This window comes from Erpetoichthys calabaricus, chromosome 11 (assembly GCF_900747795.2).
Source record: "Erpetoichthys calabaricus chromosome 11, fErpCal1.3, whole genome shotgun sequence".
NCBI classification, from domain to species: Eukaryota; Metazoa; Chordata; class Cladistia; order Polypteriformes; family Polypteridae; genus Erpetoichthys; species Erpetoichthys calabaricus.
The window spans coordinates 85,363,908-85,387,835 of record NC_041404.2 but is presented as its reverse complement, the minus strand read 5'-3'; the positions used below and the strand labels follow the sequence as shown (position 1 = coordinate 85,387,835).

Here is a 23,928-nt window from a genome sequence, read left to right as displayed (position 1 = left end):
CTCAACCTGCTGAAAGGTGCCTGGAGGTTGTAAGTATAAAGGTCATGCATTTAGTCAGCTACACAACAGTGCCACCCTCTTTCTTTACTGACTTTTTACATTGTAACTAAGACTGTCCTGATCAGAAAATTACATAATTACATAATTAACAATTATGAAACAATGAACAGAAACAAGACCAAAATAGAACTAGAAAACAGAAAAAAAACAAATCACACAATAATCCAAAATACAAAACTCAGAGCAAGACCCACCTGAAACCACGATAAAATTCTGTAGTTGACAGCTTGTCATCCTGCAATATTTTACACATATTTTCACACACTAAAGAGTCTCCTCTCACAGTAGACTCTATAAACAACAGAGATCTCTTTTTTGGTTGCCACTTTGAAAATGACATCCATAAAGGATAGCAGACGGTGTCTACGTGTACAAGGAAATCAGGCAAATACCCATGCACTGTTTGGATTTTTCAGTGTATTGTCAATTCTCAGGAAGGGTTCCTCCTTTTGGGGGACCACCACAAAACATATGGAACATAACACAGAGAGCTTACATATATAAACAAAATCAAAAACAAAAAATAACATAAATAAAAGAATCAAAAATGAACAAAGGAGATATAAAACGTGAATGTGAACCCCAGCTAGATGAGGAACCCTGGCCGAGACATGACATCTATTGCCTCAACTAGAATATCTTGATTTTGATATTTCATTATTTTATATAACACTACAAAAACAAAATGATATTTATTGTATACAGTACTGTGCAAAAGTTTTAGGCAGGTGTGAAAAAATGCTGTAAACAAAGAATGCTTTCAAAAATGGAAGTGTTAATCATTTATTTTCATCAATCAACAAAATGCAGTGAATGAACAAAAGAGAAATCAAATCAATATTTGGTGTGACCACCCTTTGCCTTCAAAACAGCATCAATTCTTCTAGGTACACTTGCACACAGTTTTTGAAGGAACTCGGCTGGTAGGTTGTTCCAAACATCTTGGAGAACTAACCACAGATCTTCTGTGGATGTAGGCTTCCTCACATCCTTCTGTCTCTTCATGTAATCCCAGACACACTCGATGATGTTGAGATCAGGGCTCTGTGTGGGCCATACCATCACTTCCAGGACTTCTTGTTCTTCTTTATGCTGAAGATAGTTCTTAATGACTTTGGCTGAATGCTTGGGGTCGTTGTCCTGCTGCAGAATAAATTTGGGGCCAATCATACGCCTCCCTGATGGTATTGCATGATGGATAAGTATCTGCCTGTATTTCTTAGCATTGAGAACACCATTAATCCAGACCAAATCTCCAACTCCATTTGCAGAAATGCAACCCCAAACATTCAAGGATCCTCCACTGTGCTTCACTGTTGCCTGCAGACACTCATTATTGTACCGCTCTCCAGCCCTTCGACGAACAAACTGCCTTCTGCTACAGCCAAATATTTCAAATTTTGACTCATCAGTTCAGAGCACCTGCTGCCATTTTTCTGCACCCCAGTTCCTATGTTTTCGTGCATACTTGAGTTGCTTGGCCTTGTTTCCACGTCAGAGGTATGGCTTTTTGGCTGCAACTCTTCCATGAAGACCACTTCTGGCCAGACTTCTCCGGACAAAAGATGGGTGTACCTGGGTCCCACTGGTTTCTGCCAGTTCTGAGCTGATGGCACTGTTGGACATCTTCCAATTTCGAAGGGTAATAAGCTTGATGTGTCTTTCATCTGCTGCACTAAGTTTCCTTGGCCAACCACTGCGTCTACGATCCTCAACATTGCCCGTTTCTTTGTGCTTCTTCAAAAGAGCTTGAACAGCACATCTTGAAACCCCAGTCTGCTTTGAAATCTTTGTCTGGGAGAGACCTTGCTGATGCAGTATAAGTACCTTGTGTCTTGTTGCTGTGCTCAATCTTGCTATGACATGAAACTGTCTTCCACAATCTCACCTTGGTAGCAGAGTTTGGCTGTTATTCACCCAGTTTTAAACTTCCTACACAGCTGTTTCTGTTTCAGTTAATGACTGTGTTTCAACCTACGTGTGACATTGATGATCATTAGCACCTGTTTGGTATAACTGGTTGATCGTACACCTGACTACAATCCTACAAAATCCCTGACTTTGTGCAAGTGTACCTATAAGAATTGATGCTGGTTTGAAGGCAAAAGGCAGTAACACCAAATATTGATTTGATTTAGATTTTTCTTTTGTTCACTCACTTTGCATTTTGTAAATTGATAACAATAAACAATCATTATTTATATTTCTGAAACATTCTTTGTTTACAGCATTTTTCACACTTGCCTAAAACTTTTGCACAGTACTGTATTTCTGACAATTTGAACATTATTGTTTGAATAATCTGGCATAGTTTACATGAATTCTTACATGAGCAGTTACTACATTGTACAATGTATTATGCACAGTATAATGCTAGCTCAAAAAGGTTTGCAGCACAATTTTAAATTTCTAGTAATTTATTATAGCATGGTGTGAACATTATTATGAGATAACTAGATGTATTTGCTAGACTCATCCTTTCTCTATATAATTTTGATTAACTTCAACAGCTTTGTGCCAGTTAGCACCCTTTCTAGTGCCAGTGTCAATCCTGCACTCACAGCCACCTCTTCATTTTTTCAATAATCTGGATATCATTCTGTGACAGACGGCTGGGCATCTTTCCCTGCTGGAAGGCTGTCATAAAGGCTGCCTTCCCTGGAGTGCTAAATGGTAGCCCCCCTGGAATGCAGCAGCACCTTGGATTCCCACAGGGCTCCATGGGCATTAGAGTTTGGAACAGCCTTGTTGGGTTCCATGGGGGTCACCAGGGGGAGCTGTAGAGTCCTTCTTTGGGCTTTCACCATACCTGTGAGTACTTCTAGATAATGCTGATGGGCCACCTGAAGTGCTGCATAAAAGCGACTGCCTCATTTCATTCAAGGAACCAGAGTCCAAAGGAAGAGGGACGAAGCTTGCCAGAGGTGGAGTGGAGGCAGAAGACAGAGAGAGAGAGAGAGAGAGAGAGAAGAGAAACTGCTGTACTGTCTGTTTATTGGTGCTTTGTACTGTGCTGTGTTCTAGGGAACAAAGTAAAGTGTTTCCACACTGAATGGATTTGTGCCTGGTGTCTGTCTATGTCAGTTTTGGGGAGCTGGTGTGCCCCTGGTGGCCACAATACCCTTTCTTATTGATGGCATCTTTGAAGGCTACAAAGAGATGGAAATCTAACAAGAAAGAAGTGGAATGTAGGGCAGATGAGGAAAGACAGTCCACTCAAGTTATGTCATTGCTTCCTTTGTTTTTAAATATGTGCGTGGTCATGTATCATCATATTGAAAGTTTTAAAAGTTATTTTTGAGAGGTCAAATTATCCTTAATTTCTTCCACAGCTTTTTTGAGTTTGAATGTGGAGTTCTGAGTTAATAATTTGGCCATATGGCACTATTGTCTGCCAAAAATGAAATACACTAGTTACTGTATATCTTTAGCTGTTGAGGTATTGCAATAAGCAAGATGAGGTGATGCCATTGGGTGTCTGTTGGTCTTTTGTTCAAAGTAGTGGACCTAAATTTCATCCGAGTGATAATCTGTGAAAAAAACTTTCATCACAGAAAAAGCTGTGAACACACCTCTTTCTTCACAGTGTCACACACGTGCGATTAGGATGCAGCTAAAGGGCTTAAATAATAGTAGTTCCACGCCAGACCAGGGGGTGGTGAGGTGCATTGACTTTCTCTCTCAATCCTCTGCAGACCATCCACAGGAAATCCTGCATGGTTCCAGCACCATTGATGACATCACTGCCACTTCTGGCCCCATTGATGATGTCACGTCTGATCCCGAAGATGTTACTTCTGTTTCTGGTGCCTTTGATGGTGTCAGTTCTGGTCCAGATTGTAACGGCCGACCCCTTACCCAGCCGGCAGCTACACCTCCAAGACCTGTGGCCTGGATGATTTACTGAGAAATAATTTAACTATCAAGCCGTACTTCTAACCAATTAAACTTTTCCCCACAATCGACGGTGAAAATATAAGTACACAAAAACAGGATGTAAAATTAAATGGATTAAATGTATTAAATGAAACAAGACATTCAAAAAATAGAAACATATAAATATAAATATAAATATCCCTCCACCCCAGCAACAACAAGACACCACCAAATATAAACACAACAAAAAACCCTCCCTTGTCCCTGTAACATATAAACACACAACACGAATAACAAGAATTGAATGATATATGGAAATGAATGTGAACGTGAGTCCGGTAATAAAGAAACTGTCCTGGTTGCGGTTGACTGAATTAGTGAAAATGAGTCGTTTGATTTTCCCCGGAAAAAATGGAGCAGCCTCACCGTGAATCCTCGGTGCGTGGTGGATGATTAACTCCAACCCCGGGGTCTCTCGTGATGAGGTCCTTGAAGCAAGTCCGGCGGATGGAAAACAAACTGGATGGAAATGCGTGATGTGGAAAATAGCAGGTACAGATGGCTCGTGGTCGTGAATGTGAAAAAAATCTCCTTCTCTCCTCTCCTTTTCTTCTCCTCCTGCTGGCTTAAATAGTCCTGTGACGGCTGTGATTGATTAATTAAGGACAGGTGTTTTCCAGGTTTGCGACTGTGGTCTCCTTCCAGGGGGACGGCATTAACTGATACACATACAAACAGTAAAACGAGACAATGAAACGAGACGCACTCAGAACTGACATTTAACACTAACTATGTGGCCCCGCTACAAGATGACATCACTTCTGGGTTCCAGTCTCGATGACATCACTTCCTGTCTCGGCCTTTTAAAGCCACACTCTTTACAGCATTAAAATCAGTTCTGTTTTGCAATGGAACCAAACCCATTTTGCAGCTAGGCCACAATATACGGGTGGCTGCCCCAAACCTTTTTTGATGTCTTCTCATTATTCTTGTGACAACAACAGTTTTGTGACTTCATGCCCTCATTTTTGAACATCCTAACATCAATAATGAGGTTAACTCTATCCTTGTGTACTGATAACTCAGTTCCTGGGTCTGCTTGTGAGGAGGTCATCAGTAAGATGAAACTGCTCTGGAGTGACTGCTGTTGTTGACTGGCCAGAGCAAGTTGCTCTAATAGTCTTCACTTGACATTTCTCAGACCCCAAAGACATTCTCTGCTTTAATGAACATTGCATATACCCTTTTTACTTGCTTCTTTTTATTACTGATTCCTTCACTCCCACTAAAATTTAACAATAGCCCGATATTTATATCGCTAATCACTGCATGACAACATTTTGAGGGCCAATTGTTCATGTTAGGAAATAAATCCATCTCAACTCTACAGTAGTAAGATGGGCATTTAAACTTAACCTTAGAGTGAGTTGCAGATATTTCCTGTTAATTGTGCCCAAAAAGTATAGAAAGGTTGCAAAGTTTATAATAAGATACAAAACCATAGTCCACATGCTGGCTGTTTTTGTGGACCTGCTACATCAGTGAGTAGGGGATACCCAGTGGAAACCCACATGGCAGGAGGCCTCCAGGTCCAAAAGGCCCCTTTATCAAATCTACACAAAGCCAGCTACAAAGTACAGATTTTAATTTTTGAGAACAGAAAAACTTGTTTAGTACATTTTTAGAAGAAGGAAAATAATGAGAGACTAGACTGTCATGTTGCTTGATGCTATAAATTACTCAATGCCCATTGAGTTTGCAGGAAAATATTACAACAGTTCAGAGAACTTTTGACGGGCAGGACTGCAAGATGGCAGTCTGTGAGTACGAGATGAGTGCCAGGGAGCAGGCTGGGTGGGGCTGGATGTTTGAGTGGCAGAAGGCCAAGTCCTCTAAATCACACAGGATTAAAAGAGAGAGAGGAGATTTTCTTATAAAATGAAAAAAAATCACTTGCTTTTAATAAATTCAATAAAATGTTAAAAAAAGGAAAGAAATGAAAAAATCAGAAGCCCACTCAGGCATTGCATTATTACTGTATTTAGATGTTCAATAAATAGGCCTGTTATTGGTCTATAGTCCTGTGGCAGTGCTAGCAAGAGGACAGCACATGATTTAAAAGAATTTGCCAAACATAGGCATATCCCAACTAATGACATTCTCCATATTTAATTTATGGAGTATTCTGTAGTAGTAAAGTAAGATTCTGCCGTACAGGCTATTGGACTCCCTTGATTACCATGGGATATTTTGCACACTAATTAATTAATATGTGCCAAGCAACCTGCCAGTCCCAGACCCGGGTAAAAAGAATGATGTGCAGTATCCGAACAAACATAAGCAAATAAAAACAATGGAATCTCAAAACATTTCATTATTATTCTATTAACGCCACTGCAGTCTTCAAAAAACTGCTTATTTCAATAGTTTCTGACCTCAGAGGAGAGGCAGGAGGTTTTAAACAAATGCTTTTGTTTTCGTGGAAAGGGGCTTACTTCCACTATTGCTTTGGGGTTGCAACGAACTTTATGCCACACCAGCTTTGATGTTTAGAAAAGACAAGCATTTAGTAAACAATTTTTTCGTATACCATGTTTTGAATGGCTTTCAAAAAACTGTAGAGAGGAGGATGCAACCACGCTTGTGTATTAAAATCAACAGAACATGTCTTCCACTCAAAACCATCTGACTTAATACAGATTAATTTCTATCTTGATCAAACGCCCTCCCAATTGGCATCAAACATTAACTAATCAACGAAAAGCTTCAACATCTCATTTTATGCATGGATTTTGTGTGTACCTGTCATGGTTCACTTAGAACAGCTCTCTGCGGTCTTTTTATTCCTTAGAAATAATTACAGACCCCCTTCATCACCGGTAAGGAATTTGAGCCTGTGGTCAATAAAGAAAACTTGAAACTGAATCATTCAGGTAGAAGATGAAAACACAGGTTCTTAAATCAGAACTGACAGTTCTGACGCTTAGCCAAAGAAGATCTTGATTAGCCAGCAATAGATTGGGCTTTCTAAGCTTGTGCCAGTAATACCCTGACTCTGGATAGTAAATTGGGGCTTAACCCGAAAACAATGGTATATTGGGGTAAAAAGTTGTTTCCAATTCGGGGTCCAATAACTCTGGAGTTACAAAGTGAGCAAACATGAAGACTTATTGGCAGAGTATAGAGGAAGTTATCAGTTTAGACTGAGAGAAAGATAGAGAAGGATACAGCAGATAAGTGGCCAGAGCAAGGGAGTGTTATTTTGTTTTAGGGATGGATGAGAAGTTGAGGAGGACAGAAGAGTTTTTGGTTGATTTCATTTTTTGTTTTATGCTTTATGGTCTCCATTTTCCAATCACTTCCTTTCAAGAGTTTGGAGGATTGACTGGAATGTCTCCCACAAACCAATTTCTTTTATTTGTGACTGTTTGAGAACTCTGGTCAGAGTAACACTGGACCCTCTGCAATTTGCCTGAAACTAAACTGGAAAGGCTCAGCTCTTTTAATCTTTCCTCATAATTTAACCCCTGTAGCCTTAGAATCAGCTTAGTCATCTTCTCTGGACATTTTCTAGTGCTGCTATGTCCTTTTTGTTGTCTGGAAACCAAAACTGGACACAGTACTCAAGATGAGGCCTCACCAGTGCATTATAAAGCTTGAGCATAACCTCCTTGGACTTGGACTCCACACACAGTGCTGTATAACCTAACATTCTGTTAGCCTTCTTAATGCTTTCTGAACACCTTTTGGCATTTGATAGCATTGAGTCCACTATGACTCCTAAATCCTTCTCATAAGGTGTGCTTTTGATTTTCAGACTATTGTGTATTGAAATTTAACATTTTTACTTGCTACGTGTAATACTTTATATTTACTTACATTAAATTTCATCTGCCACAAATCTGCCCAAGTCTGTAGGCTGTCCAAGTCCCTCTGTAAATCCTGATTCAATGGAATCTAGATTATCTGCCAATCCACCTAGCTTGGTATCATCTGCAAACTTAGCCAGATGGTTACTTATATTCCAATCCAAATTATTTATATATATACATCACAAATGGCAGCGGCCTTAACACAGACACCTGTGGAATACCACTCTTAACATTAGACAATTCTGATGTTCGCACTATAACCCTCTGCTTCCTTCATCTGAGCCAATTTATCACCTATTCAAACATCACCCTGAACTCCCACGTCATTTATAGTTTGATGCCCAACGTCTCACGTGGCACCTTATCAAATGCTTTCCGAAAGTTAACATAAATAACATCATATGCTCCACTTTGATCATATCCTTTAGTTACTTCCTCATATCTATCTATCTATCTATCTATCTATCTATCTATCTATCTATCTATCTATCTATCTATCTATCTATAGCTGTTTTTTTCTCCTGACAGTTTTATATCTTCTATTATACAGTGCCTTCCCAGTTTATCTATCTAGTAACTTCTCTGTCTGTGCATTATTCAGTGATCTGTCTGACAGTGTATGTCTTATAGAACTTAAAAATAAGAACAGTTATAAGGACACTTGTTCATGTTAATTGCAGTCTCAATTTTTTATTTTTTTAAAAAGAGCATCCTACATCTATTATACAGTGACTTTCCTATTTATCTGTCTATCTAGTGCCTTTCAGATCTATATGTACTCTAACGGCCTTCTTGCTTTCCTGCAGCATGTGCTGAATAATAAACAGACTGAATCATTTTTCATTTATTTTATTGACATAAATCTCAGATACACACACACACACATATACTGTATATACAGTTAGGTCCATAAATATTTGGACAGAGACAACTTTTTTCTAATTTTGGTTCTGTACATTACCACAATGAATTTTAAATGAAACAACTCAGATGCAGTTGAAGTGCAGACTTTCAGCTTTAATTCAGTGGGGTGAACAAAACGATTGCATAAAAATGTGAGGCAACTAAAGCATTTTTTTAACACAATCCCTTCATTTTAGGGGCTCAAAAGTAATTGGACAAATTAAATAACTGGAAATAAAATGTTCATTTCTAATATTTGGTTGAAAACCCTTTGCTGGCAATGACCGCCTGAAGTCTTGAACTCATGGACATCACCAGATGCTGGGTTTCCTCCTTTTTAATGCTCTGCCAGGCCTTTACTGCAGTGGCTTTCAGTTGCTGTTTGTTTGTGGGCCTTTCTGTCTGAAGTTTAGTCTTCAACAAGTGAAATGCATGCTCAATTGGGTTAAGATCAGGTGACTGACTTGGCCATTCAAGAATTTTCCACTTCTTTGCTTTAATAAACTCCTAGGTTGCTTTGGCTGTATGCTTTGGGTCATTGTCCATCTGTATCATGAAACGCCGCCCAATCAATTTGACTGCATTTAGTTGGATTTGAGCAGACAGTATGTCTCTGAACACCTAGTCTCATTCTAATCTCATTAACTGACAATGCATACCAATTTATAAATTTTATATCCGCTTGAGGTTAAAAAGAAAAAAAAAATATCACTTTCTCTCCAGCAGGGAATCAAACTCGGGCCTCTGAGGCACGGCAGGCCTGCTGCGCTCTGATTGGCTGAGCAGTCTGTGTCAACTATCCGGGACTGGCCAGTCAAGGTAAAGTGAGACTTGTTGTACGAGCACAAGCTGCCTTGTTCTAATGTTATTTTCTATCAGCTGTGCTATTTGGAGGGCAAGTGAATATGCAGCATTATACTGTCAGTGTACGGGTTATCTTGTCACTGTAAGTAGTTTGCACTGTTCAGACATACATGTTACCTACTGTAGGTATTGGCTTCAAAAGTTTTGTTGTGAAAAACTGAGATTTGGAACTTTGTGTTATTTGTGCATCTTTATTTTGTAAAAATGTTATTTATTTTTACTCATTTTTTATTTTATTATTTGGAAATAGCAGAATTTGCACATTATTTTATATTTTTGTCTGTCTTATTACAACATTTCTAAAAAATAAATAATTTATTATGTTCAAACAGTTACTCAGTACTTGAATAGTCTTTTCAGCAAGTACTTTTTTACTCTTACTTGAGTAATTTTTTGGATGACTACTTCTTACTTCTACTTGAGTAATATTATTTTGAAGTAACGCTACTCTTACTTGAGTACAATTTTTGGCTACTTTACCCACCTCTGAGCTTTATCTAGCTAGAGTGAGCTCTGTAGGTGCAGTGACACTCATCTTTTATAGCTGATCTTTAACCTGCAATTGCTTTGTCCTGGGTATGACGTTAATCTGCATCCAGCCTTGCAAGCAGGACCTCCAATTTACAGGGAAAACTTGGGGGTTGATGGCAGGATTTTCATCCCAGCCACCATAAAAAAACCTCACACTGTTCCAGTGTGGTGTTGAGGTGTCACCCGCTGCTCTCGGGCCCCAATCCAGGTTCCTCGTCATGTGGTGGGTGCGGCAACGCGCTATCAGCACATGCTCCCAACCTTTAACCTTGAACAGCATTTAATGTAACTCTGAAGTTAAACAGCTCAGAACGAAACAGAAAATTTAGCCAGCATAAGCAGGCTGTGTAGCAATCCTTAAAGCTCCCAGTTCCTGCTGCAACATATCTCTGGGTCTTGAACTCCACAGTCAAACACTGTCTGGCCTCGGCTATGGATTTCTAGTGCAATCTTTTCCACTTGGATCCTCAAACATGAATGGCTGAGGTACGTAATCTTCATTTAGTATTGCAGATTGCATTATAATTTTTAGTGATAGCTTTTCTGGTTTTTAAAATGACTGTATCAGTAAATCAAGAGGCCAAAATGACCTTTCTGTAGAGTCATTCCATTTTAAAGTGAACATTTTATCATATAAGCTTGGAACATCATGGAGATTTCACCCAAAGCAAAGCTTCATACTAGGGTGAACGTTGATAGCGTGAGTGAGGTGCAGCTTCATTCATTTAGAGATGAGGTTTGTGCACAGCATGTTAAACCGTCAGTTGTTTCTAAGAATATAAAAAAATTCAAAATGAGCAGTGGCAAAACGTTTGCTTTGTGAGACATATGGATGTTTATTTTTAAACGTTTAAGAACAAAGACAGGTAGTTCTGCATGAATTCATGAATTCATCCAGTTCAGGATCAGTGGAGTCTGTCTCTGAAGCATTAGTAAGGCAAGGACAGAGCACCAGTTACTTCTGCTATTATAAAAAATATCAACCGTTAATCATATGAAAATTAAATTATCATAACCAAATACCAAACAGGAATACATCTAATATATGTTTTACTTTCATACTATTCCTTCTTACTCTCTTTCTACTGAATATGGAGTTGTCAATACGGCTATTTTCTATACATGATGAATCAAAAATCTTTAAACTTTTTAAACCTGAAGAGGCTGTTGCACACAGCTGATTTTGTAAGTGATCAAAGATTAAATTTTTGTACTAAAGTGTGTGAATGACAAGTTTCTAACTTTTGTGGTTTATCGTGTATTTCTTGCTTCAGAACTTAGTCAACATAATCGCTGAAAACTACAAAATTAAGTAACGTGCAATCACTGAATTTGTAAAGGCAGAGAATGATACACCATTGGAGATTTGTTCACACCTAGTTAAAACATCCCTGAGCCAGTTCCCTTTATATGCCCTCCATCTCAGAGGTGGGTTGTAGAATTCTGTCATGCTTGGAGTTCTCTCAAAAATGACCTGAGATCTGGATGGTCTTCAGCATTAATGTCAGAACAACATGTTGCCAATACACAGTGAAATGTAATAGCATGGAATAGAAGAAACTATAGGGATTAATTATGGGATTAGTTCAGCAATTGGTTACTACTGTTGCCTCACAGGTCCAGGGATGCAACCCTCAGTTTTGGATTGGACATTGCCAATGAGGGGTATACACTCCCCCTTGGTGCTTTCTCTAGAAATGCTTGCTGATTTATGTCAATTAGTGAGTCTTAGTAGGTGAAGTATGAGCAAGCGAGAATGCATTGCGATCTGCTGCCATCCTGAACAATGCCAGTCTGTTCTTTACACCTAATGGTCTTGGGGTATAATTCAACCCTCTTTGAACCTGTGGCAGAATTATTGGCTTTGTTAGGTTAAACGAATAATGATAACCTTCATATACGTTCAAACAGTTTTGTCCAAGGATAGACTCTGACTGCTCATCCTCTTGAATTATGAGGAAACAGATTTTGAAAATCCCTGGACTCTCACAGGACAAATTTTAAGTTCCATATATACTCGCGTTTAAGTTCTCCCGTGGAGAAGTCGGGGCTTAATTTTACCGTATAATTTCCTGTATTTTATAATGTCGGTCATATACAGTAAGTCAAATACGGAAAACTCATGCTATTGGTCCAAGAGATTGTGATATGTTAACGCCCACCTGAGAGAGTAACTGCGGAGCACACTTTCCTTTTTTTCTATGCATTGTGCCTACGCGACCACACAGTAATACCCAAACTATTCCGAAGTGACGTTTGCACTGTTTTGTGTTTTTTGTATCTCACACCCTCATACACCTTTATCGCAAGGGCATCCCTTATCTACAATTGAGCATTCGATCAGAAGAAAATATGAAGGTGGTTTTAAATTAAAAGTCATTGAAGTGGCGAAAGAAATTGGTAACTGCGCTGCTGCAACAAAATTCGATGTGTCTGAGAAACTGGTGCGAGATTGGAGGAAACAAGAAAATGTAAAAAAAAAATTTTGAACAGGCGTATAAGTCAGGGTTTGAATTTATGATCGATTTTACGGGTTTCAAGACCCGACTTATAGGCGAGTATATACAGATAAACTGTTTCTGTGTGTGCAGATAAAAACATTATACTGAGTAAATCTTCATAAAAGATTATGAGGAGCTGGGTGATACTTCAAACTCATTGTATGGATGCCAGATCTGGTATTTTAATATAGAAAAAACACTTATTGTCTTTTAAAGCAGATATTATCAGCTTTTGGCCACAATGTTAACAAGAAAGATACATGCAGCTCTATTGTTATGCTGAATGGCCTGTTTTCATCAGATGTTTTCTTATGTCTATATTTGAAACAACAAGGTATGGATTACTCCTTACATCTTAAGGAATTTTAGTTCATTGCTTCCTCCTATTCATCCGTTGTCAAACCAACATAGCACATTTTAGAACTGCAGGGCTGGATTCTATCCCAGCAGTTTTTACGAACAAGGTGGGAATGTAACAAAACAATCTTGTTTATCATGGAGCTGGTGAGTGTTGACGTGTTGCATGTTGGATGGACTTGCCAGTAAGCATTTTGCTGTACTCTGTACACATGAACTAACTACTACTGCTGCAATATAAAATGAAATCAGTTTGCCAAATGAAAAAAAAGACTTGTATAGTAGCAGGCACAGACAGCCATACAAACACAAGAGCCAACGCAGAATGTGGTACTAAGTGATGACTGGAGCAAGCACTAAGGCTCGAATTAAGGATGCACCAAATGTTTTGGCCAAGAATACTAAAAAATGGCACATTTTGTATTTAAATGAATGATTTAAAATGCCTACTTTTTTGGCTAAATGTATGAGAATATTTTCTTTGCTCTCTGTGCAGACTATTGATGATGCTTCCAAACAGCACCTCATGTTCGGTTGGGAATACTGATATGTATTGCATTGTGGGGTGTGAATACAACCTTTAGAGGATTATACTGGTTTGTTGGCTATGATGAATGAATGGTAGTGACATACTGTGAGAAGCTACAAAATATTTATGAATGCAAAAGAAAACGCACAAATCGGAGGGAGAAGGAGAAGTTATCACACTGAGACAAATTCATTTGGAATAAAAAACAACAAGCTAATTTAAAGGACGGGCTCAGCAGTGGACACTCTGCACCATTTGCTTGTAGAAGCAAAGGAGAGAATGAATACAAAAACAAGTGTTACTGTGAACAATGCTGCGCATCCTTTCTCTGATACACTAACACTGAGGACTTATGGCCAACAAATTATTCAGCAAAATTTGTGTCAAGAAAGGCTACTGGGGCTCCTTTATATCAACAGCAATTCCCCTACATAATGCTTCACTGGTACTGGGGCTGCCAACTCAGAGGTTTTCTTTCTCTTAAATCTTCTACCATTTTTTGTAATGCTTATGATATGACTGTATTATCATGCTTGAATCAGATGATATAAGAAAAGAAAAGTAGCATACTCGCAGCAATCCAGCATTGCTTTTAAAAACAATGATGTCCTACACAGGTACACCAATACAACTCTATTCTTTATAGAAATACCCTTAGTAATATCCCTGTAGCTTCATTTGCCTGGGGTTTCCAAAATTCTCCAGCTTCAGCTTGCCTCATAGAAAGATTCAGTTAATGACTGTGACACATGTGCAAAAAACTCTGTATTTCAAGTATCTTTGTTTAAACACGTTTAAGAAAAATTTGAAGCAAAAAGAGCAAAAAAGTAAAAAATTAATAATACAAACAAAAAATAAGAAAAGTTTGTTAATGTTTCTGTTTAAGACTTACAGATCTTGTGTGACAAACTGCCAGGAGCCTTATCTGGCTGGGATGCCTTCATAAAGGAAGGAAACCGGGTGGGGACAGGCACAGGAAATTATCTCCCTGGAGCGCTAGGTGGCAACCCCCCTGGGTTGCAGTGGTGCCTTGGATTCCCACAGGGCTTCATGACAGTTGGAGTTTGGTACAGCCTTGTTGGGTTCCGTGGGTGCCCCTAGGGGATGCTGCAGAGATTGCAGAGCCCTAATTTGTTGGGCTTCTGCCTCACCAAGAAGTGCTTGTGGACCATGCTAATGGGCCTGAAGCTAAAAGAAGCTCCCAGGAGCCAGAGTAGGGAGGAAGAGGGACGAAGCGTCCCGGAATAAGTTTAGGTGGACAAGAGAGAGAGAGAAGGGAAGAAGAAGAGAAAAGAAAGAGCTGTGTGCTCTTTATTTGACTGTGCTTTTGTGCTGTGCAGGTGGGAACTGATTTGGGAAGCTTTTCCCACAGAAAAATAAAAACATGTGTTGCCGAACTTGTGCCTGTCTGAGTGTGTCAGGTATGGGGATTTGGTGTACCCACTGCAGGCCACAGTTGAGTTCTCCACATAATGTAAGTATATCAAGTGAAGGTTGCTTTGTTACATGGGATGCTGCTGTTTTGGTTTTCACATTTAGCTACATCTGCAGTGCATACAAGCAGATTCTGTTCATCATCCAATTTGAGAAATATTTATCTTATATTTTACTTTGAGATCTTGTGTTGCAGTTTTCTTTGCTTTACAAATCCTCTTCGGTTTGTGGTTACTGTGAAAGGTGCTATTTAAAATGATTAATTCACTATTAACAATCTCATTATTGTCACTCTAGACTGAAAGATTTTGGGCAGCAGATCCATCATCTGTTTCACCAGCAGCATGGCAAGAAATATTTTTGATGTCTTGAAAGAAACTCTAGATGAGTTACGGGAGGAAGAGTTTAAACACTTTAAAGCAAAGTTAGAAGATTTTAAAATAGCAAGAGGTAAACTGGAGAAGGCGGACAAATGTGATACTGCCATCTTAATGACAAATGCATACAACAGGAACGCCATGCAGATTGCCCTTCAAATCTTAGAGGTTGTCAAGAGGAACGATCTTGTGGAGAAATTAAAGGATGAAATAAGAAAAAGTGAGTTTAGAAAATTCTTCAGCTGTATTGTGATTTTTAATAATACAGTAACCAACAATTCCACCTCCCTGCAACATGGATGCCATGCATTACATTATCAGCTGGCTACTTCATTCATTTGAAAGAAGACAGTGAGACTCATAAATGACCAGTGTTTATGGCTACTTCAATTCATTTTAATTTACATTTTTATATAGCATCCACTGTTCTTGCAAAATGTTCTTGCATTTTAATTTATTATAAAATATTGGCAAGTTCCACCTCATACTTACATGAAATCTGGAATATTGTGTGTCCAGGGAGTGCTCCATTTGGCTGTGCTAGCCCAGTAACATTTTATTAGGAAGTTTATTTGTTTTATATGTTGTACATTACAAGAATTTAACAGAATTTTCTTTCACGTTTGCTTGAGGAAAAATCAAGCAACAATAAATAAAGGTAGTAGCATGTATAGGTTGCTGCAGCACAGCTCTAAAGACTAGATTCCAATACCAGCCTGGTTACTGCCTGTGTGGAGTTTGTATGTTTTCCTTCCACATCACAGAGACTTTGAAGCAAAGGGAAGTTAACTATGTCCTAATGTTGGTGATTATGCTTTAAGATGAACCAGCATCCCATCATTTCTGCAAGGATAGATTCTGTGTTCCCTACACATGCTGATTAAGAGGATTTGAAAATAAATTAATAACTATAATAAATACAATGAAAAATTTCAAAATGGTCACACTGTATGCAAAATACCCAATAAAACATACACCACAATTGAACAATACAACATTGACCATAGCATACAGTAATATATGCAATGTAGGATATCTTATCACTTGATTGACTTCTTGTCAGTTACCATCCAGCAGCCCAAGCAAACATTAGACGGTTATAAGTCTGGTCACCAGAAATCATTTAATTAAGCAGTCATCCATCTGTGCCAGTATATTTAAAATAAAGCCTGTCCCAGAACCATTGGGGAAAAAAGCAGAAACCATTCCCATCAGGCAGTAGTCCATTGTAAGGCACATTCATGTATGCAGTATAAAAGGAGCACAAGAGAAATAAAAGGGGTTTGGGGTTATTGCTGACCTTGGAATAAAGAGTGATGGAGACTTTTGCGATCCAGACGTTAGACAGTGAAGCTGAGGAGTGAGTGGATTCATACATTGCAGAGGAATGAAGGGTTAGGGATTAAAGTGTAGACAGGGAATAATTACTCATTCTCTTCCTGACTTACAGTCTTCAGAAAAGCAAAGAAGCATGTGAACCTACAAAAACTACCATCACAACCTTTATTTCAGTCCTCGTTAAACCTGAACAATGGTCAGAGGTTGAACAACGCAATGCAAATACTACTTTAGCAATTCATCCATTATTTAATCTGTTTATCCAGTTGAGGGTAGTGATGAGGAGGTACTGATCGTTGTGATTTAGCAATAGCAAAATGGTAAAAGATAAGGCAAAAAGGTCTGCCTAAAAGTTGATCTAATGCTAACAAGACCAGTCTGAAATACAGAAATACAGAAATCCAAAAAAAGCAATAATGGCCTATAACAAAAAAAAAAAGAAAAGTACTAACAAGTAATGATGCACACTTTTTTATTATTATCCTCCTTGGTGTTAACCCTGACTGTGACTCAAATTTGGAATTCTATGCAATTATGGTGTAATCCAAGTTACACTTGGGGTGACGTATAATTATCTTCTTTACAGTGTTAAGCCTGAATAATTTTCGGGACAGTAATCTGCTACCATCTAGTGAACGAAATAACAACATGCAGCAAAAAATCATGAATGTTTCTATGCTTTCTGTCACTTTATGGTAATTCTAAGGTAACTCATCGATATTCTTGAGTAGGGTGGAGTCTTCAACAAAAAACACTATGGCAAATGATAAGCCGTAAATGCAGTTTCAGAACAAACTGAAACTTAACCACAGCTCAAATTAAGTAATAGTGAAGACAATATTATATTATATTATATTATATTATATTATATTATATTATATTATATTATATTATATTATATTATATTATATTATATTATATTATATTATATTGTAACAGCCAACCCCTTTACCCAGACCGGCAACTACACTACCAAGACTATTGCCTTGGCTAACCTAAGGATTCTCAGGCTAATAACAAGCCGTACTTCTTACAAATAGTCCTTTCTCCCCCAACAATGAACTAACAGACGCCACAAGTCAGAAATGTAAAATCAAGTGCAGATATATTGACAGTGGATAAATCTATATATACACACACGAGGGCCGACAAATACTCAATACTATATATGTGCACACAATTCACCACTAGCCCAAAGAAATCAGTGAATGATTATATATATACAGTATATTGTTTATATGAACACACGAATATACAATAATAATATTTACAAAAACCCTCCCTTGCCCCTAAACAATACATTAATAAACACAGAACACAAACACAGATAAATGATAAATGGCAGTTGAAATATATGTGATAAATGAGTCCAAAGCTAATAAAGTCCGGCAATAATTGAATATTGGATGAAGTCATATTTTGCTTCTTCCTGAAATACAAAACGACCTCAGCGTGTAAGTCCTTGACAATGGCTGATAGGAATCCAAACCCCAGGGCTTCTCTGCACTGGTTGTTGTGATGGTGATCCGGATACTGAAAAAGCAAGCAGTGGAACTGCACAATGAACAGAGGTGGTGAGTGGGAAAATGAATGCGTAAAGCTGCTCCTTTCTTCTCTCGATCTCCTTTTTCTCTCCTCACCTCGCTGTTCTTTTCCACTCCTCTCGTTTAAAAACTAAATGTTCCGGATGTAATTGGTTGAGTAAACAGGAAATTCCCGTCTTGGGGTTGCAGTCTCTCTTCATCATCTTTCCCCGTTTGACTTATGGGGACAACATTTACTTACAAAAACAAAATGCAACTCAGCACAGACAAAATAAAATACCTATTATTATATTATATTATATTATATTATATTATATTATATTATATTATATTATATTATATTATATTATATTATATTATATTATATTATATTAGTCATCAGACATTTGACACAGATAGTGAAACTGATGCATATAGCACTGCACAAATGAACTAACATGATATGCCTGGTGAATTTGGTTACATGAAGCGCCACTGTGGTGTGAAAGCGGCTGCATGGCATAAGGGAAAAATGATTGTGATCAAGTGGAAGGTTAACTCTAGAATCCTTAAAGCCTACAAAAAAACTCATCATCCCGGGCCACCTTAAATTCCTTTGCACCTCTCCATCAGTGTCTTTTGTTTTGCAAATGTGTTGATCAGCACAAGCAGCAAGCAGCCTGCTATACCACACAAAAGGCAAAAAATTCTCCCAGCTCAAGTCTTGTTTATCTGGGTGTGAGGTGCCTGGAGCTGTATTGGGTAAATAATATATTGTTATTTGCAATGCATGCATTTCGTGTGTGCTCTGTGTCTACAATGATCTATGTAAATGTAGGATGACAGGAAATGCGAGAAATGCAAGATGCTAATGGAGAGGTGCGAAGGAATTTAAGGTGGCCCAGGATTACAAGTTTTTTTGTAGACTTCAGGGATTCTAGTGTTAAGAAAGACGTTAGCCCCTTTAAGCACTGAATACAATACAGGTACTGTCAAATCTCATAACAAGGAAGATGTGGAGGTCACTAAGCCTTGTGCTGTTGTAGCCTACAGTAACACAAGGGGAAGCATTGATCACTCAGATCAGGCTCTGATATTCTATCCTCTGATGAGCAAACAACAGAAAAAATATTTTAAACATTGTGCAATGAATCACACTTCTGCTGTGTCTGCTTAAAAACATATCATATGAAGGGATGTATTCTAAATCTGCATCAGTACAGCAGTGGACACTAGAGATACTTTTCTACTGTATTAATGTTACCATTTTGATATTTACATGATTCTATTCTATGTAATAACATTTTTTATTGTTGACAGAAATTTGATGTTTCTGACTTTGGGACTAAACAAAAAGATAAGGAGGTTAATGACACTTTGAGGGGCATAACTCCTCAGCCTGAATATAAAGGCTGAGACCCTGGCCTCAGTAGTGACGTCATAGTGGCCCCATCAATTGGTGTTCCGTTCATAAACTGCAAGGAACATAGTCAAAATTTACAAAATAATAAAGAGCATATAAAAAATAATAATTAAAAAACAATACATATGACACAAAAGGACAACATACATAAGTTATGAAACCAACCCTGGCTGAAACTTAGCACTTATTTAGACTGCATTGGCTGTAATGTCAGAACCAACTCTGGATATGCACATTCACCCAGTGGTCAATTTGAAATCAACCTAACATGAATGTCTTAGGGATGTGGAGGAAAGCAAAAATGCTTAGTGCAAACCATACAGACACAAGAAGAAAGTACAACCTCTACACAGACAGAGACAAGGCTAGGATTCAAACCAAGTATCAGGGAGCTGCAAGGCTTGGTGGAGAAAGAAAAAAGAAACTGTTAAGGGTTTTGAATGATGTTGCTTTGACAATAAAGAGCAAACATTGAAGGATGATATTATTTTCAAGTAACTGACACGCTGAAATTTTTCTTAAAATTTATATATAGGTGACGTTAATGAAAGAGGAAAATCAGAACAAGCCAAGAAACTTATTCATGTCAATCTGAAGACAATTACTTTACTTTCAGATTGTCCTTTCGATGGTGATGAAGGTAAGCCTCCTGAATACAGTGAATCGTTTTACAAAGACAACATCAATTTAAAATGGGTCAGGTGGAATGGGACTCTCCCTCAAGGAGCTGTAGGCATCTATAATTCAAAAAAATCTCGGAAAGACTATGTTTGCAAATATAGAAATCACGCAGGATTTTATACCCCAGACAAGGACTCCTGCTGCTACTATTCGTTGTCAGGAAAAGAAGAGTGGTCCAATGATTTTGATATTTTAGTAAATAAAGATGACTTTGAACCTTTAGAATGGAAAAGTGATAGATGGGGTAATGTGCCAGGAAATTCCATTAAAACTAGTGATTTTGGTGGTGTCTATGTTGGCAAGACTTCTGATTACTTAGGAAAAGTGGTTCCCCAACACAAAAACTTCTTTTATCCTAATGAAGGTAAAGAATGTTACTGGCCATTTTATGATGTACTTGTAATTAGCCAGAAAAGTTATACTCAGCAAATTGTTGACATCAACTATGAAACAGAACAATTGAAAGTGGTCAATCAGCCAAGACGAATCTTGGGGTCCACCACAATTGATAACCGCGATGGTCAACTTATGTTCATGTCTCTTCGGATTCAGATAAGCTTTGTTGTAAAGAAGTCTTGGGATATTGGCCGCTCTACTGCTGCTGGAGTAGAAACACAAGTAACTGCACTTGTTCCCCATTTTAGTAGGAATCAAATGACCTTAGAAGCTCAAAAGACTTTTCGTTGCAGCAGGGGAACAGTGCTTTTAGAAGACACAACCCATGACATTAACTATAGCATTAACATGCCAGCCAGAAGCAAATGCACATTAAAAATTGAAGGGGCAGTCATGATGGCCAACCTACCATTCACAGCTACGCTAAAGCGGAATTATGACAGCTGCTTGAAGCAGACTTCCATTGAAGGTATATACAAAACAGCAAATATTGAAGATTTGAAAGCCATTGTGGAGGAATTTGAAGCTACTGGGACTGTCTAATAACAGGAAACTAAAAATTAAGGAAGACACATAACTAAATTCTCCACCTCAAAACAACTTTGATTCTGAAGAATGAAATGCAAGTGGTAAAACCTAAGGCTAATATCCAGGAACGTTAAGTGCACAATGATGGTAGTAAAACCTCTATGATGAAATATTGTCATTCAATGATTTGGGCTATTAGTGTACATAAAGCTGTCCATTCTCCATCTACTGTAGACAGACAACACATTTTAGGTGCCTGCCCCAAAACTATAACATTACATCTTGTATTCCAGTTCCAAGAAGGCAGGTACCTCTTCACCTAATGACTATGGACCAGATGATCTTATCTCCCGCATCATGAAAGTACTGGACTATGTGAGTCCTCTTGTGGAAGACCAATTGAACCTTCTGTAGTTTGCCTAATGAACAAAAATTGGAGTGAAAGATCCAATTATCTGTCTGCTCCATAATGCTTATTCCCTTCTGGACAAAGCTTAGAGTACTACGAAGATTATATTTTTTGATTTCTCCAGTGCTGTCAGTACCATTAAACTATCTCTGTTAAAGGTCAGAAACATGCAGATGGATGAGCCTATGGTGTTGAGGAATATCTGTCCGTCAGACTGTAGTTTTTGAGCCTTTAATGTGGATGTGACTATCACTGGAGCACCACAAGGATCGCCTCTTTCTCTTTTTCTCTTCACTTTGTACACCATCCATCCATCCATTATTCAACCCGCTATATCCTAACTACAGGGTTACGGGGGTCTGCTGGACTTTGTACACCTTGGACTATAAATATAACACCATGTCATGTCTACTGCAGAAATTCTCAGAATGATTCTTCACTTATGGGGTGTATAGATAAGGGGGATGAGACGGAGTATAGGAGTCAGGTGGAGAACTTTGTTCCTTCCTGAGTATTGTCTGCAACTCAACCTGAGCAAAATCAAGGAACAGATTATTGACTTTCACCATGCTAAAGAGCCTCTTAGCCTGGTCACTATTCAGAGAGTGGATGTAGTGTTGGTGCTTTGCTACAAGTACTTGGGGTCAATATCAATGACAGGCTTGACTGGCCTAGTAACACAGATTAAGTATACAGACACTTCTCTCCTAAGAACCTACCTGTTTAACAATTGCACAGATGTATGACCAGCTCTCCGACCAGTCGTTATTGCATGCTGTACGACTTTGGTCGTGGAAACAGCAGCTTCAGGGTCATGCACCATAAGCTGTGAGGCAGATACTGGTTCACCACTTTTGTGTTCCTGTCGCAAACTCTGTAGTTAGTGTTAGTTGGCCAACTAATCATCCACTGTGGTATTGCTCTTGTGCTATGTTGTTAGATAGATAGATAGATAGATAGATAGATAGATAGATAGATAGATAGATAGATAGATAGATAGATAGATAGATAGATAGATAGATAGATAGATAGATAGATAGATAGATAGATAGATAGATAGATACTTTATTAATCCCCAAGGGGAAATTCACATACTATTATGTGAATTACTAATACTAATACTAATACTAATAACATATTATCATTTGAACAGTAACAGTCATAAACAACTATGAAGTTGGTAAGAAAGATAAAGCAATAGCATGTGACTCTTCGACCGTTTCAACAATCTTAAAAGATAAGGATAGAGTGAAATAGGCAGTATTGGTAAGGGACGACTCTTCGCTCATCGACCAATTCATTTAACAACCTAGTCATAGGAACAGAACTCGGTCTGTGTTGCTATTTAATGTGGATGGTGGTAACATCCTTTGCATGTTCTACAACTCTGTTATGGCCAGTAGAATTTTCTTTATGCAGTGGTGTGCAGGGCTGGTAACACCACTTCAAGAGAGGCCCACCAAATTAACAAGTGAATTAAAATTTATTCATTTTAGGGCTCAAGATCTGGGAAGAGCCACTGTCCTGAGCAAAGCAATTTGTCACATATAATTATTATTTTTTTTAATTTGATCAGCATTTATTCCTTTTGCTTGGTAAAACTATGCTTCCTTAGAAAAGGACTGGAATTGGCAAAGCGTTTTCTACTGCCAAAAAGGATGTTCATCTCAAGGGCTAAGGAAACATCAGGACAATGAGAAATCAGGCTTGAATTGCAAAGAATTAGAGCTGCTTCTTCCAGACATCAAGAATCAGTTACCAAACATAATACAAGCAGCTATTCTAACTGGCCATGCAAGAGGTACAGATGTCTTTATACTAAAAATTCCATTCCCACAGACTTGCCTTTTGATTTTAAATGGCGTCAAAGCCCAAGGTCTTTCCATGAACGTTTCTGGAATTTATTTGGAGAATCCATGTTTTTCGCATGAACAACTTTATGTTGTATGTACATAGTGGGGAATCCAAACAACCTGTTCATTTGTTCACCAGGAGGAAGAACAAAACTCATTGCCTACCCTAAGGCTCTTTCATCAATTTCTGTTAAAAGATAAACAACATAATTAAAACAAAATTATGATGAATGACTATTTTGTGCAATAAACCTTTTGATTTTGAAAAGTGACTCATTGTTATTTGTCACAGGAGGGGGTACAATTTAAGAAACGCTATTTTTACAAGTTAGAAAATTCTGCCTTAAAATGACTTACCTGGACAACTTGATTTTCTCTGATGTTCTCTGGTGCCCACAGCCATGGCAGGCCATCCGAATCTTTAGTCTTGCCCATTCTTCCCTTTAATTTCACACATACTATTAGCTGGTGCC

At 38.2% G+C, this 23,928-nt stretch overlaps 1 protein-coding gene across 1 annotated transcript; it reads left to right on the top strand.

The window, feature by feature from the left end:
- The first annotated feature begins 10,417 nt into the window (after positions 1 to 10,417).
- Positions 10,418 to 22,535, top strand: LOC114661331 (natterin-1-like). The gene is made up of 3 exons (XM_028814545.2): positions 10,418 to 10,592; positions 15,225 to 15,524; positions 20,124 to 22,535. Exons 2-3 carry the CDS (start codon positions 15,272 to 15,274, stop codon positions 21,206 to 21,208), a joined length of 1,338 nt encoding a protein of 445 aa, XP_028670378.1. The 5' UTR covers positions 10,418 to 10,592; positions 15,225 to 15,271; the 3' UTR covers positions 21,209 to 22,535.
- The last annotated feature ends 1,393 nt before the right edge of the window (positions 22,536 to 23,928 follow it).

Bases quoted from the DNA above. Each gene is read 5' to 3' on its own strand.
- LOC114661331 (XM_028814545.2), top strand. From the start codon at position 15,272: ATGGCAAGAAATATTTTTGATGTCTTGAAAGAAACTCTAGATGAGTTA. The intron at 15,525-20,123 runs GTGAGTTTAGAA...ATTTATATATAG, and splicing joins AAAGGATGAAATAAGAAAAA to GTGACGTTAATGAAAGAGGA.